At 37.0% G+C, this 15,874-nt stretch overlaps 1 protein-coding gene across 1 annotated transcript in view; it reads left to right on the top strand.

Moving 5' to 3' along the window:
* LOC136858300 (unconventional myosin-VI) overlaps positions 1 to 15,874 on the top strand; it is a 384,418-nt gene that overhangs the window by 91,846 nt on the left and 276,698 nt on the right. Inside the window, exon 6 of the mRNA XM_067137739.2 lies at positions 4,875 to 5,137. Coding sequence (XP_066993840.2) covers positions 4,875 to 5,137 — 263 coding nt within the window. The remainder of the gene's footprint in view (positions 1 to 4,874; positions 5,138 to 15,874) is intronic.

Below are 15,874 nucleotides of genomic sequence, written 5' to 3'. Positions count from 1 at the left end.
AAGCCTTTCTCGAGGACAGTAGAGATTTTCTTCTGATGACGCAGAGCATACTGCGAAACAAAGAATTTCACCTTATTTTCTTGATACGGCATAAGCCCAAAAGTCTATATCATGTCTATCACTCATAATTATTGTTATTATACAAATGGTTCCTCAGAAGTGTAATTAAACATTGTTAATGCTCAACAATGCCAAAATATAAATATTACAAAGTATATGCCAGAAAACTGAATCTTAATGAGGCTAATTACAGTTCAAGTTTCATTATGATACAGGTTCTCCACCAATCAGAGTTCAGATTTTCATTATGATACAACTGTTTGACCAATTAGGTAAGGATAGCATCGCACCTGTGTTCAATGCACTAGCTTCGCACTTGTTTCCAAAATCAAGCATGTCGGACACACATATTAACATCAATGCACCTTCCACTTCCAATATTCCACAACCACATATCCACAAATTCACTTCACCAACTGTACAATAAACAATTTGTATTTGAATTAAAGCTAGGTTATGATAACCTTCTATCAAAGCTTTGAAAACATATGACATTGTCAAGGTTTCTGATCCACTCATGGAAAATCAATAACCCAGCGCATGTGTTCTGCGCTCTGTTTAGTAAACTGTCTAGCGACATCTCGACAGAAATTTATTAATATTTTAAAAAATATAGTTATCGTCAAGCATAAACAGTCATGTGCAACTCACCTATAATGGCAATAATTAAGACACGAGTATGTTTATAAAATGAGCAAAGCGAGTTTTATAATTCCCATACAAGTTGATAAATTTGTTATCTTACCTGAACAGCCTACAGGACTATGCAAATCTAGCTGTTATTGTGCCCCAACTAGATAGAGAAACATGTCTTCTGATGATACTTATGAAACACTTATAGGATGAACACAAATAATTGGGTGGAAAATACATTTCCTCCTGTACATAATGTCCTCTACATACATATTTATGGTACAACTAATCGTTATAATGATAGATGTAATTATTATCTAGTTGGTGACATTATCATATTGAACAATTCACTAAATGATCAATCAAACTGAAAAAGTAAACTAGCAAACAAGGAATGAAAACCTCTCAGATTTAAACACTTCCTCAACTGAAGAGCATTTATTGACTGTAATGTGGATTCGTATAGGTACTGGGCAAACAAGTTCATAAAACAGTTGCTAGTTCATTCAGCACTCCAGGATACAATATTGGTATGTGAACGACCTCTGGTGACACATTTGGTGTTCACTTGACAAAATTCATTAAAGCTTAGCCAAAGATCACCCAACAGTGTGGGGATCAGATATTGGTAGTATCATAAGGTTATCCAGTACACGAAGGATTCCAAACATACATAGATTTTATTTCTTTGCTTTACGTCGCACCGACACAGATAGGTCTTATGGTGATGATGGAGTAGGAAAGGCTTAGGAGTTGGAAGGAAGTGGCCGTGTCCTTAATTAAGGTACAACCCCAGCATTTGCCTGGTGAGAAAATGGGGAAACCATGGAAAACCATCTTCAGGGCTGCCGACAGTAGGATTCGAACCCCCTATCTCCCAGATGCAAGCTCAAAGCTGCGTGCCCCTGACCGCACGACCAACTCACCCGGTACATGGCTTTTTAATAGAGATTGTGAGAGAGTAATGTGTTCTAGCTGCGATAGTTTAGTTGTTCTGAATATCACTCATAATTATTCTTACTATACAAATGGTTCCTCAGAAATGTAATTAAACACTCTTTCTCTGCTATCTGGTTGAGTAAAACAGAAAAATGACATGAGATTATTTTAGATGGGATCAAATCAAAATGCCTGAACATTGTAGCTGAGGCTATACAATTCTTCTTCTTCTGCTTGTTGTTGTTATACAAATTATAACCAACTTCAAGCTACATTTTCACAAGGTGACACTGCCCAAGAGAACACTATTGACTTGGGAGCTGAAGACTTTTAGCACAGAATCTGAAGAGGGTGCAGCTTGAACAACAGTGCAGTAAGGGAGGATCATTGTATGATTGCCCTTTGCTAGTGAATGAGACACACATCATACTGCCAAATACCAAACAGATACACAATAGCAAATATGTTAGGCTCAAAGATCATAAATGCTCAATGAGCAAAGAAAATTATCAGAATGCTTTTCAGCTCATAAGAAACAGCCATAATATGACATTTTGAGTCTTGGTTGCTCTTAAACAGCGATAGCATGTTGTGGTGTGTTGAAAAATGTCATGATGAAAATTTTGTATCATGGTTGTTAAAGAAAGTGATGGGAATGCATTCTGGCATTGTCAGAAAACCAAAATTCATTGTGGACATCCTTTGTTATGGATACAGTATTATGTGAAACCACTTCTGGCTGTTTTTCCAGGAAATATACTGTAACTGTAGATAACTCTTTTACTGACTACAAATACATGTTATAACACCAGCCTAAAGCAACAGCAATGTTCATTTATTTTTGATGCAGCTTTTAGAATGACACTTAAACTGACACTGGATATTCTTCAAATGATATTTTGCATCCTTTTCATTGATGCAGTACTGGTATCTCACAATTGCAACTTACAAACACTTTATTACTTCCAGATGGATATTATCATTACAGGTGACTGAATAAATACTGAACCCAAAAGTACATAATGTGGATCGAGGAGTTTGTTGTTGTTATTATAAACTTACAATGAATATTCTCTCAAGTATGCTTTACCTGGTGTTCAATTGATAAAACCCAGAAGAATTTACACCTACAGTGACTAACAGAATACTTCTGCAAGTTAGATGGTCTCAATAAATAGCAAGCATTCTTACTACAACGTTTGTCCCAATATTAACTGCAAGAAGTGTTGTATTGGAGGGTGAAAGCATTTCTTGAGCTTGTTGTTTCAGGTCATGTTGTTCTTCTTCTTGACCAACGCTGATTTCAATCTTTCTTGCACAGAGTTAGCAAATAACTAAAAGTCAATAACCTAAAATGAATAGTGTGAACAAACTTGTCATATACTCTACACTTGTAAGTGCATGATGGTTCCTGCTCACAAATGACACAGTAATTGGTTTAATTTTCATCTTCATCTTTTCTGGGTTGCTGATTGGCCTCTTCCTTTTCTCAATCATTATTCCTGTATTGGAGAGCTGTTTTAGTACTACTTCAGTAGTACATCCTCAGTGAAGAGAATTTTTTTTTCTTTTTCTGATGAACCAGATTCCCACAGAGCAGCTTTTTATATTGTTTTCAGACTACCAGCATGTCTTGAACATCTTGGTTGGATGATTCCACTAATGCCGGACTTTGAGAATGTGTAGGTTTTTCATGTACGAGCTTCATTCTTGGTCACATTTCAGCAATCTTAATTATATTATTCACAAATTTCTGGCCATTATCATTCTGCAGTATGAATGGAGCACTGAACACACAAAATATATCAATTAGCTAATAAGCTATCACTACAGCAGTTTTGGTTTTTAGAGGACAAGGAATTGTGAACAAGTCAAGTGATCGGGCAGGCCAAGGCAACAGTCTGACATCCTGTGACAACAAGAAGGCACGTGTTCATTCAGCAACATGTGGCCGCACATTGTCCTGATGAAATATGGCGTCTGGGATGTCGTACAGAGGGGGTATGACTACAAGTCTATTTATCTAAGCATTTTTGCCCTTAGAAGTACAGCTCTAGACTGCATGTGTAAGTTACATCATTTCAGGGAAGAATTTATTTTGATCAAATAGGCAGGTCTAGACTGGTGGAAATATTGTTCTCTAGAGAACAATGTGCCGAATACTTCATTTTCATTGTAGGTGAGTCGTGTTAGCAAGTTTCCTAGTAGGCTTATGCTTGATGTTTAAAAATATTTTCATGCTTTTCTGTTGGTTTACATTACATGAATTTCATATACTGTATATAGATTTCCTCTAGGATTTATAGATGCAAATTTTACATACATGACTTACTTTTAGAAGAAAATATTAACTTACTAAATGAAAGCTTACTTTGATAAAAAAAAAAAAAAAGAAGAAAAAAAGAAACTCTGTGATATCTGAAGCCCTCTAAGTTTTGACTCAGTTAATTTATAACTGTTAGGTTCTTCAGTCTGCCAAAACTAGTCTTGAATAATAATATTACATGATGGCAAAAATAATATTTTGGACTGTATTTTGTAATAAAACTTTGAATACAAGCTCAGTTATTCATTCTTTTCAGCAGAACAAAGAACACTATGACCTGAGATGGGACATGTGTTATTTTCATTTGGACTCTAAAATGTGTTCTGTATTTGGAACAAAGGTTTGTGATACAGTCCACCACATGGAGTTATGTAGGTCAAAGTCAGTCCGTTAAAGCTGCATGTTCCTGAGAATTAGTCAGTTTATTTACACAAAGAAACTGCTTGCTTATATGGAAGGAACTGAACATTGAAAGAGCTTCAGCAGTTTGCCTGTGAAGTTGAGAATATTGCTGCTGAGGAAGCATTTTATAAAACTCATCCACATTTCAGGAGTGCAGAAATATATCCTTTAGCTGAGTGTTGTGCTGCAGATCTATCAGCTCAAGCTGGAAGTAATGGGAAAGTTTGTCAGCCAAAACAACACAAGAAACCTAATAAATAAATTGAAATCAATCTTGAGCCATTTGAAGTCTTGAAATCTTTGAAAATGAGCCAACTGACAGGCTGCCATTGTACAGTCAAACTGCTGACATTTCCCTTGTCCTTACCCAATTGCACTTGGGACACAAGGGAGGAGTGCAGTCAGAGCACTGTTTGGCCAGGTCTGCTTTAAAGTAACAGCATTCATATTGTTATCATGTCTTTCTCTGTCAAATAAATGTCACATAACTGAATAGTTTTACTCTATTTTATAGCTATTCCTATTATGGAGGCATTTGGTAATGCAAAGACAACACTGAACAACAACAGTAGCCGCTTTGGGAAATTCATAGAGATTCATTTCGACAGCCTGTGCCAGGTAGTAGGAGGGTCAATTTCTCACTACCTATTGGAGAAATCGAGGATCTGCAAACAGAGTGAAGAGGAAAGAAACTACCATATATTTTATCTGTTGTGTGCTGGAGCACCAGAGGAACTGAGGAAGCGTCTAGGTCTCACCAAACCAGATGACTATAACGTAAGTTCCATATCAGCATTTAGACAAAGCATTCACTAAATATGGTTACAATTAAGGACTCTCTAAAATAATAAAGTATCAGTAGTCTATATCTGGTGAAATTTCTTGTATATTTCCTGTCAAAAAATTAAGCATACTCTTCTATTATCACAAATTTCACAAATGCCATAGACTCAACAATGTCTTTATCACCATTACAAAAATAGCTAAGAATCCATAGGATCTGATCTCCAGCTCTGAGTTATATCATACTTCTTGTTGATTTCTACTTTTTTTTACAACATAATACTAGTTCTAGGCTAAAAAATTATAACAGCTTTTTCACAAACATTTTATTGTTACAATTATCACTCAAAATTTTCAGTTCACACAGTTATCAATACAAAAAAGAATGCTAGAAAAAAGACTTGATTATTCCACAGAATAATACACTCTAACACTAGTTACGAACACGTAAATTTGATATAGATTTCTTACAACTGTATTATACAAGATATGTATGTGTGAGTGTATATATACTAGCAAGATACCCGTGCTTCGCTACGGCATTATACTGAAATTTATAATTGAAAGCTTAATGTTTTATATATAATGAGCCGAAATTCAGAATCTGACTCGTTTTCTGAGAGAATCCGAAAAAATTTGTGGTCTGACTTGTTTTCTGAGAGATTACAGCAAAGTTCCTCCCATTTTTCAATATTTCTTTCCAACAATCAATTCCGTACTTCCCGGGCTAGGTCCAGGTATTCCACCCGGTCAGTTGGGTTCCGGTCAGTGGTGTCGTCTTGGATGCCTTGGCGGAACTGAACCCGCGGCCGGACTGCATTCGTAGTCATTACACGGCCAGGACTTGTTTCCAGTGCAGTCCGCACATTTTGACGATGGTCCAGAATATTATTATTATTATTATTATTATTATTATTATTATTATTATTATTATTATTATTATTATTATTATTATTATTATTATTATTATTGATTTTCTGGACCCCGCAGCAAGATGCAAGACCGCTACGTGGTGGTAAATGTAAATTACATCTGCTGCCATTGTCATTGCTGACAATGTGACCAGCACCATTGTCAAACGTAGGCAAGAGTGCGGGATTTCTGGCGATATGAATTTTATACTTCAGTGCATTATTGACCTCATTATAGAGGTGAACAACTGCATGGTCAATTTCATTCCTAAAGTTTATTCCAAATGTGTTTAAATTTATATTTATATTTATATTTATATTTATATTTATATTTATATTTATATTTATATTTATATTTATATTTATATTTATATTTATATTTATATTTATATGCCAGATGAAGGAAAAGATGGCTCTTGAAAAAGAACCCAGGAAAGATTAAAAATGATCGGTTTATTATCAGAATAAGTACACTGAAAATCCACAGCCTGTTTCCAGTCATTTGACCGGGTCAGGAATAGGAATTGTGCCAGCTACCGAAGCCTGTCGCACTCCCCCGGGGCAATGATTAATGAATGACAAATGAAATGAAATTATATTGGAGAGTGTTGCTGGAATGAATGATGACAGGGAAAACCAGAGTACCCAGAGAAAAACCTGTCCCGCCTCCGCTTGGTCCAGCACAAATCTCACATGGAGCAACCAGGACTTGAACCACAGAACCCAGGGGTGAGAGGCAGACGCGCTGCCGCCTGAGCCACGGAGACTCGTAATAAGTACATTATGAAAAGTAAAATCAATTGGTCTCAACTCCTTTATCACCCCACCGCCTTTAAGTTGATTCACCCATCCCCCCCCCCCAAAAAAAATAAGGCATGTTTCTTTATGTTTAAAGGAGATTCCAAATACCAATGTTCACATCTGTTACCCTCAGTTTTGAGATAAGTATCCCCATAAAAATAATTCACTTTTTTTTTTCCACTTCCTTTCACATTCAGCGGGGAATGTGAATTTTCTGGCAAAAAGTACTTGTTTCTTTAATAGTAAGCATCTTCTAAATACCAATTATCATGATTCTAGCATCTTCAGTTTTTGAGATATGTGTCCTCATAAAAGGAATTCAACTCATTTCACTCCCCCCCCCCCCCCAAGGTGATTTTCCCCATAACATGTTTTTCTTTGTTTTCAAAGGAGATCCAAATACCAATTTTCACGTCTGTAACAACTTTAGATTTTATTAGACATAAGTATCCTCATAATTTTTCAAATCTTTCTCCCCCACCCTTCCTTCATTGGATTTTCCGAGAATACGTGTTTCTTTACTTTTAAAGCAGATTCCAAATACCAAATTTCACATCGGTAACATCTTCAGTTTTTGAGATACCAGTGTCTTAATTAAAAAAATTCAACCCCAGTTTCAGTCAATTTTACCCAACCACCCACTCACCCACCCACCCACCCACCCACCCAAGTGGTTTTTCCAAAAACTAAAAGTACACGTCTCTTTATTTTTAATAGAGATAACAAAATACCATTTTTCGATTCTGTAATATATTAAGTTTTTGAGATATACTTTAGAAATTCTCATTTTAAAATTTCACCGCCTTTTTAGTTCCCCTTAAGTGGATTTTCCAAAAACAAATCACCTATGTTTCTTTACTTTTACAGGAGATTCCAAATACCAATTTTTACGTCTGTAACATACTGCAGATATACTGCAGATATAGTCTTTCTAAACGTTCACCCCAAATTGTCACTCCTTTTAACCCCCATTAATTGGATTTTCCAAAAACAAAAAATATGTGTTTCTTTATTTTTAAAGGAGATCCCAAATAGCAATTTTCAGGTCTGTAATATTTTCGGTTTCTGAGATATACAGGTAAATATCCTCATTAAAGGCATTCAAGCCCTTTTTCACCCCTCCTATTAGGATTTTCAGAAAACAAACATATACATGTTTCTTTGTTTTTAAAGGAGATTCTAAATATCAATTTTTACATCTGTAAACTTTTAAAGTTTTGAGATATAGATACACTTTCACCCCTTCCTCACTATTTGGATTTTCCATACAAAAAAAATATGTGTTTCTTTATTTTTAAAGGAGATTATAAATACCAATTTTTACATCTATATACTTTTAAAGTTTTGAGATATACATACACTCATTATAAAATTCACCCCCCTTTTCACCCCTCATTATTTGGATTTTCCAAAAAAAAAAAAAAAAAAAAACTATTTTCTTTATTTTTAAAGGATATCCCAAATACCAATTTTCAGATCTGTAATATCTTCAGTTTCTGGGATATAAGTATCCACATTAAAGGCATTCAACCCCTTCTTCACCCCTCCTATTGGGAAATTCTGAAAACAAAAAAATACATGTTTCTTTATTTTTAAAGGAGATTCTGAATACCAATTTTTACATCTGTAAACGTTTAAAGTTTTGAGATATAGATACACTCATTTTAAAAATCCCCCCCCCCCCACTTTCCATGCCCTTAGCGACGGAATATCCAAAAATCCTCCCTTAGCAAACACCTACATTGTAATATAAATGTATCCTCAAAATTTCATTTCTTTATGTCCAGTAGTTTTGGCTCAGCGATGATGAATCAGTCAGTCAGTCAGGACTTGTTCTTTTATATATACAGGGTGGCCCACTTAAACATTTCACTGCAGATATATCTGGAACAACAAGAGATATTGAAAAATGACTTTCACGGGCATGAAGGCAGGGAATGGGCTAATTAAAGTAAATAATATGAGCCAGTCTAAAACGTAGGAAAATAGTATTTTCAACTACAACTTACATTTTTTTAAATGGACACTCTGTATTATTTAGTAAGGAATCGTTAATATGAAAAATTGCATAAGTAATGGCATTTGTTTCATCGCAATAGGTCAGTTACATCCCGAGATATTGCAACGTGAAGTTGACGCTTGATGTAAACGAAACGAGCAGCAGTTGCACATCCCGAGATTCCAGTACGAATCTCACGGTCCTCTTACTCGCGATATGATTGCCGTACTACAATGCGACAGGCGCTATACTTAATGCTATTTGCACTGCTATCAAGAGGGATGAAAATAAGAGAATTTCATTACAGTAACTTTGCTGTACAAATTTATGTACATTCTGAAGTAGTACAGTACAGAGTACTGCAATGTACTGTGTAGGTAAATAAAACACACAAGAGAGAAACCGTTATTTACATATCCTTTTGCTGTGCCAGGAAACCCTTCTCTTATATTCATCCCTCTTGATAACAGTGCAAATAACATTAAGTACAGTGCCTGTCGCATCGTAGTATGGCAATCATATCGTGAGTAAGAGGACTGTGAGGTTCGCGCTTGACTCTTGGGATGTGCAACTGCTGTGCGTTTCGTTTATCTCAAGCGCCAACTTCACGTTGCAATATCTCGGGATGTAATTGACCTATTGCGATGAAAGAAATGCCATTCCTTATGTGATTTTTCATGTTAAAGATTGCGCATGAAATAATACAGGGTGTCCATTTAAAAAAATTTAAGTTGATGATGAAAATACTATTTTCCTACATTTTTGACTGGCTCATATTATTTACTTTAATTAGCCCCTTCCCTGCCTTCATGCCTGTGAAAGTCATTTTTCAATATATCTTGTTGTTCCAGATATATCTTTGGTGAAAGGTTTAAGTGGGCCACTCTGTATACAGTATATATATATACACACTGACTGAGCAAATGTCATGGGATAGTGGAGCACTGATGCGCAGGTGTGTTGTCTGCGCACCACACGCCCCCTGTGCCAGCGGCAGTTGTATAGGAGACCTTGTGAGCAGTGGCTGTGCATGTGACAGGTCTAACATGGAACATCATCGTGAGCTGACACCGTTCGAACGGGGTATGGTGGTCGGTGCCCGACGGATGGGAAGTGCGATTTCGGAAGTGGTGTGGGAATTCGGCTTCACACGATCAACCGCGTCCAGGGTGTATCATGAATGGTTGAATGCGGGTGTCACCGTCCACAACAGACGAACGACCGACCGTCCAGCCACCCTCGATGACCATGACCGGCGACGTCTGAGACGGATTGTCAATAGTGACAGACGGGCAACCGTGCAACAAATCACAGCTCAATTCAACACAGGCCGTGCTAGACACGTCTCCCAGTGGACAATCCGTAGGAACACGGGTGCCACTGTTAACCCAACGTCATCGGGCACAACGACGCGCATTTGTCACCAGTCACCAGGGATGGACACTGGAACAATGGCGTAACGGGATATGGTCGGACAAATCACGATTTCAACTGCACCATGCTGATGGGAGGCACCATGTATGGCACAGACCACATGAAGCGATGGATCCTGCCTGCCTCGAAGGTGTGGTCCAGGGCGCTGGTGTCTCTCTTATGGTCTGGGGTGCATTTTCCTGGTATGGAATGGGCCCCTTAGTTGTTCTGGAAGAGACTTTGAATGGTACGCGGTATGTTGAGCTGCTCGGAGACCATGTCCACCCATTTTTGGCTTTCCAGTGCCCAGGTGGTTCTGCGGTATTTCAAGACGATAACGCGCCGCCACATCGCTCCCACGTCACCCAGGAATGGTTCCAGGAACATGCAGTGTAGGTCCAACGACTGCCATGGCAACCCTGGAACCCCGATATGAACCCTATCGAGCATATCTGGGATGTCCTGGAACGCAGGCTCCGTGCCATGGATCCTGCACCCACGAATAGAGCAGCATTGGCGGCCGCTCTGTAAACGATTTGGTGTCAGCTGCGTCCAGAGGACTACCAGGGACTTGTCGACTCACTTTCACGGCGTCTCACTGCAGTTCGCAGCGCCAGAGGAGGCCCCACATGCTATTAGTTGACTATCCAATGACATTTGCTAAGTCAGTGTATATATATATTTTAATGAGAAAATAAACACATTCCAACACACTGCCTTTTTATAAAAAAAATTTTAAAAGAATAGAGAATAGGGAATTACCCCTTCATTGTAATACAATAAGACTACAGAAAGTATTAAGTTTGTTGTTTGATAAATTCTTAGTAAAATAATCTGCAGCATTGATGCTACATACACAAACTCAATAAATCTCATCATCATCATCTTCATTTCCTGTTTCCAGTTTCCCGGCTTGGGTTGTGAATCAAGGACCTCCATCACTGCCTGTCTCTCCACCATCTTCTCCTTTTTCAAGTACATCTTCTGGTCTTACTCCCCTATTCTCTATGAACTCCCATACTGAATCTGTCCACCTCTTTTGGGGTCTTCCCCATAGTCTCTTTCCTGTTAACTTCCCTGAAAAAGCTTTTTTTGGCATTCTCTCTTCTCCCATTCTCATCATATGCCCATATTACTTTAGCTTTGCTGTTTCTATCCTGTCTTGAAGTTTCAAGATTCCTGTCCTTTTCCTTCTCTCTTCATTTCTAATTCTATATTTTCTGATTTTGCCCTCGATACCTATTAGGAATTTCATCTCTGCTGCCTGTATTCTGCTCTCCTCTCATTTTGTTGTAGTCCACAATCCAGCTGCATAGGTTAGTATGGGTTCATAATAGGTTGAACATAATACTTTCTTACATTTCTTCGGGACATCTTGGTTCCACAAAATACTCCTTACACTCTGGTAGAAGCTGTTTGCTTGTTGCATTCTTTTCCCAATTTCCTCGGTTATCTTTCCATCTTCTGTGATCACACTTCCCAAGTACTTGAAACTTTTAACCCATTCTGGTCTGGGCCTGAATATCCCTAACAAACGTTCTGGACTGGGCATTTCTAAGGATTTGAAAAAGATTATATCTCTGACCCTGTAGGAGATATTTGCATGATTCTTTTTTCTTTGTGCTTGTTTGAGCATCTAGTTTTTTTTAAAATTGTTTGTTTCACATCAACTATCACTTGAGATTTTAAAATTGTTTATATATTGTACCATATTTTGTGAATAAAAAAAAAGTCTGACAGATTATTTAAGTACAGTTTTCTGAAATACTGTTATATTTTCCCAAGATTGATCATGTAAAATGTGCATTGCAATTACAAAACAACAATAATAATGAAATTAATATAAAAAAAATAACTGTTCATTAATAATAACAGTAATAAGAATGAAAATTGGAACTTTTATGAAATTTTATTTATATATTTTTATGTGACGATACTGGCTCAGAAGGTGATGTTAGTGAAGATGATATTGAAGGCATGTAATTGTAATTTTATTCGTAAATGGAAATATTGACATCCAAATAGGAATTTGAAAGAACATCTTGCATTTCATTATGATTGGAATTTGTTTTACAGTTTACCGTATGTTCCTGCGCATTTCATAACTGAGCGAATACGTAAGAATATCTACATATTAGTAAAGTATTCTGTTTTTTAGATGTGAGGGATTATGATTACATAAAATATCAAAAATATAACTTCTATCAAGCACTTGCTTGATGCAAAAAGCCATGTATTAGAGCACATTGAGTGACAATACCTACTAATGCACACTCGTCAATTATATTGTAAATTCTCTGAGTTAAACAATACTGCCATCTGTTGAAATACTCTCGTAAGTAACACATGAAGAAACACAATACAGTCGGCAGAATGTATGCATAGCTCGTTCTCGATTTTTAGCAAATTCTCAAACCCCAATACGGGCTATGCTCGCAGAGCGACGTGAACGTAATTTTGGCCGCTGCAAGCTATGCTCCCAGTTAGACCGGAAAGAGTTAACCACTTCTAGAATTTTATCATTCAGTTTCATCTTTCCTCCTCCTTTCTTCCTTCCTTCCCCTTGTCATCACTACAGTTTTACTTTTCTCTGTGCTTACTTTCATCCCAAATTTTTCTATCTCTTGATTCTATACATCTACTTGTTTTTTTTACTTCCATTTCATCCTCACCCCATATCACTATATCATCTGCAAACAACATGGCTTTTGTGCCTGTCTTCCCAATTTCTGTTTAATGATCTTATGAATTTCATCCATGACTATGATGAATACCATGGGGGATAGTACACTTCTCTGTCAGAGACCGGTTTCAACTTTGAGAACCATTTTGTTTTTCCTATACTAGTCTTCACATTACTAATACAGTTTTTGTACATACCTTTTATCATTTGCACTTCCACTCTGTTATGTTGTTTTTTCCTTAATGTATCCCATACCAACTGTCTGGGGACACTGTCATAAGCTCAAACACAACAAATCTATTCTCTAATAAAGTCGCAACCATCAAATTAAAGGTGGGTCAGAGAAATTATGCTGTTGCCAAGGTTATGCAGCAACTGGTGAAGAAATGTCTAACTGTACACATAATTTTGGAGCGCAAGGCAGTATGTTCTCTCCAAAGCTCCAGATGTTACCTGATACAATGTTCCAAAAGAAATTACACTACAAGATTCAGAAAAGACTGCTAATTTCAATGATATAATTATTTTCTATATAAACCATTTAAATAATTATTAAAAATAAAAATGTCAACAAGTAAATTAAAATCTGTAGAATCATGTATTGAAAATTTCAGTAAACGGCCAAGTTTTTGTTTTTTGAGCCAATAAAATTTTGTTTACAGAAAAAATTTAGAAAATCATCATCTGACTTAAAGTTTTTGTCTGAAACATGTTTCCGTGGGTCTTTCAGTTTTCCTGGAAAATGGCCCGTAGTGTTCTTATAAATGTCACTAGCCGAGGTCGTTCGGGTCGTGCGCGCCAGAGCAGGACTGGACATTGTAAATACTTTCAGGTTACATATTAATGTATCAGTTGTATTTTTGTGTATGATTTACAATATAACTTCAAATATTTGAATACTATGTATTGGACTGTGTGATATGGAACAAGAACTACTTTAAAGGATAAGTTGACATTCAATTACAATGTATTAAGAATCGGTTTCTAGCTTTAAGGCAGTCTACGATTTCTTAGTCACTGTATTCACTCATCTCACTATCTGTAAAGTCGTCATTCATACTGGTAATGAATAGCTCAATTTTTTCGTCCGTTACTATTTCCTTGGCCCAGTTGTCTGCTTGAAGATTTTCCTCATGATTGAAGCATTGTTCCCAATCTGCAGCAGTCACACGGTCGATGGCTTCTGACGTGAGTTTTTCTATATCTTTTATTTTTAAGGGCTTGTTCCTGTCTGCCGCTTCTATCTTGACTTGAGCCCAGATCAATTCAATTGGGATGTATTGGCAGTGGTAGGGTGGCAACCTTCCTCATGGCCGCATGAGAGAGCTAATTCATCAAGCTTCTTTTCTACTTTGAAGGGAGCAACTTTTTCCAAATGTTCAGCTCGAGTTTCTTGTTCAGTAAAAGGTATATTTCTTTTCAGCAACCATTCTTGAGTTTCTTTCATCTTCCAGCTTGTATTGAAGTACTTTTTCAAGGAAGGTTGAATGATTCAGAGCATTATCCATAAATATTACAGAAGGTTCTTCAATACTTAATAGTAGGTCTTCCATAAACCACATTTTAAAAGATGCCTGGTTCATTTCTGAGTGGTTGTCCATGCCATTCTTCTTGGACAGGAACACCCACTTACACTGGGGTGTAAAAGCTTTAATACCACCTGTGTGGCACACAGTCAGTCTTCCACCTTTGCCAGAGGGCACCTTCAATCCACCACTCTAATCTGAATGTTGCCAATTGAACTGTCTACTGTGCGACTGATTAATCCAAGTCACGTCTAAGTAAATACGTTGTCTCGGGTATTGTTCATGTTTCAGTTCATACATTTTTCTCAAAAATCATGTACGAGCTATGACAATATCCTGTCTTTCTAGCAGAAGTTTTCTTCCATCGTTAGCCCTCTTGTATTTGAAACGTAAATTGAGCAGCACTCGTTGCACTGAACATACGCTTTATATGCGCTTTATCCACTGTAGGAAATTCACCACAGTCATACAATTCTAGCACAGGTCACCTAGCTGCATCTCAGTTAAAATCACTAAGGACACTAAGATTTTCCTCCTTGGAGATGAAAATCCTTTTAGGTTGGGTGAATATTTTGCTTCATTAACACATCTCTGGACTGAATGAAGGCTAACATTACACATTACTACAGTCACTTCTTGGCTTTTCTTGAAATTCACAGTCTGCAAAAAATGTGAGTCAGCCAACTTCTGTACGTATTGCAATACGTTTAAATTTAAGAATTTCATTTTTAAGTCTGTATTGAACCAAGAATAATAGATAAGTAAACTTAAAAATCCACCTTTTCAAAACTAATATTAAACTAAATAAGTTATAACATTTACTTGGAACTAGTTCTGATGCTGCTGAGCATCATCTTCAGCCAAATATGAGAACAGGCAATTGTAAATATATATATCATCATTAAATCAATGCAGATATAAACACTCCTAACATGAGACTTATGATGCCCCTAAAAGTATCTGGAGAATAAAACTTCAAATAATCACAATTTCACAATCTAGAAGTCATGATTAGAATGACACTTAACACAATATTAGTGATGTGCGCGAGTGACGCTTGGACTCGCGAGAATCGAGTCTGGCGAGTCCGAGCCTCTCCGAGTAATGCGTGCGAAGTACTCGAGTCTCCACGGTGATGTCACGATCCGTAACTGCGACCTGTTGCCGAGCAGTCAGAATAAATACTCCCATCATTAAGTATTATTACAACAGCTAAGTAAATGATGACCATAACATGAAACACGCAAGTGTAAGACCGTAACATACTTATTTCAAAATGCCATTAATTTAGTTTGTCACACAATGACATTCTTCGTTTTCTCTTTTGTCTACATTTAGTTGGGCTCTGTCATTACAGCGCCTCTGTAGCGTAATGGTTAGTGTTATTAACTGCCATCC

The sequence above is a fragment of the Anabrus simplex genome, chromosome 1, assembly GCF_040414725.1.
Source record: "Anabrus simplex isolate iqAnaSimp1 chromosome 1, ASM4041472v1, whole genome shotgun sequence".
Classification (NCBI taxonomy): Eukaryota; Metazoa; Arthropoda; class Insecta; order Orthoptera; family Tettigoniidae; genus Anabrus; species Anabrus simplex.
This window is presented reverse-complemented; position numbering and strand designations above follow the sequence as displayed.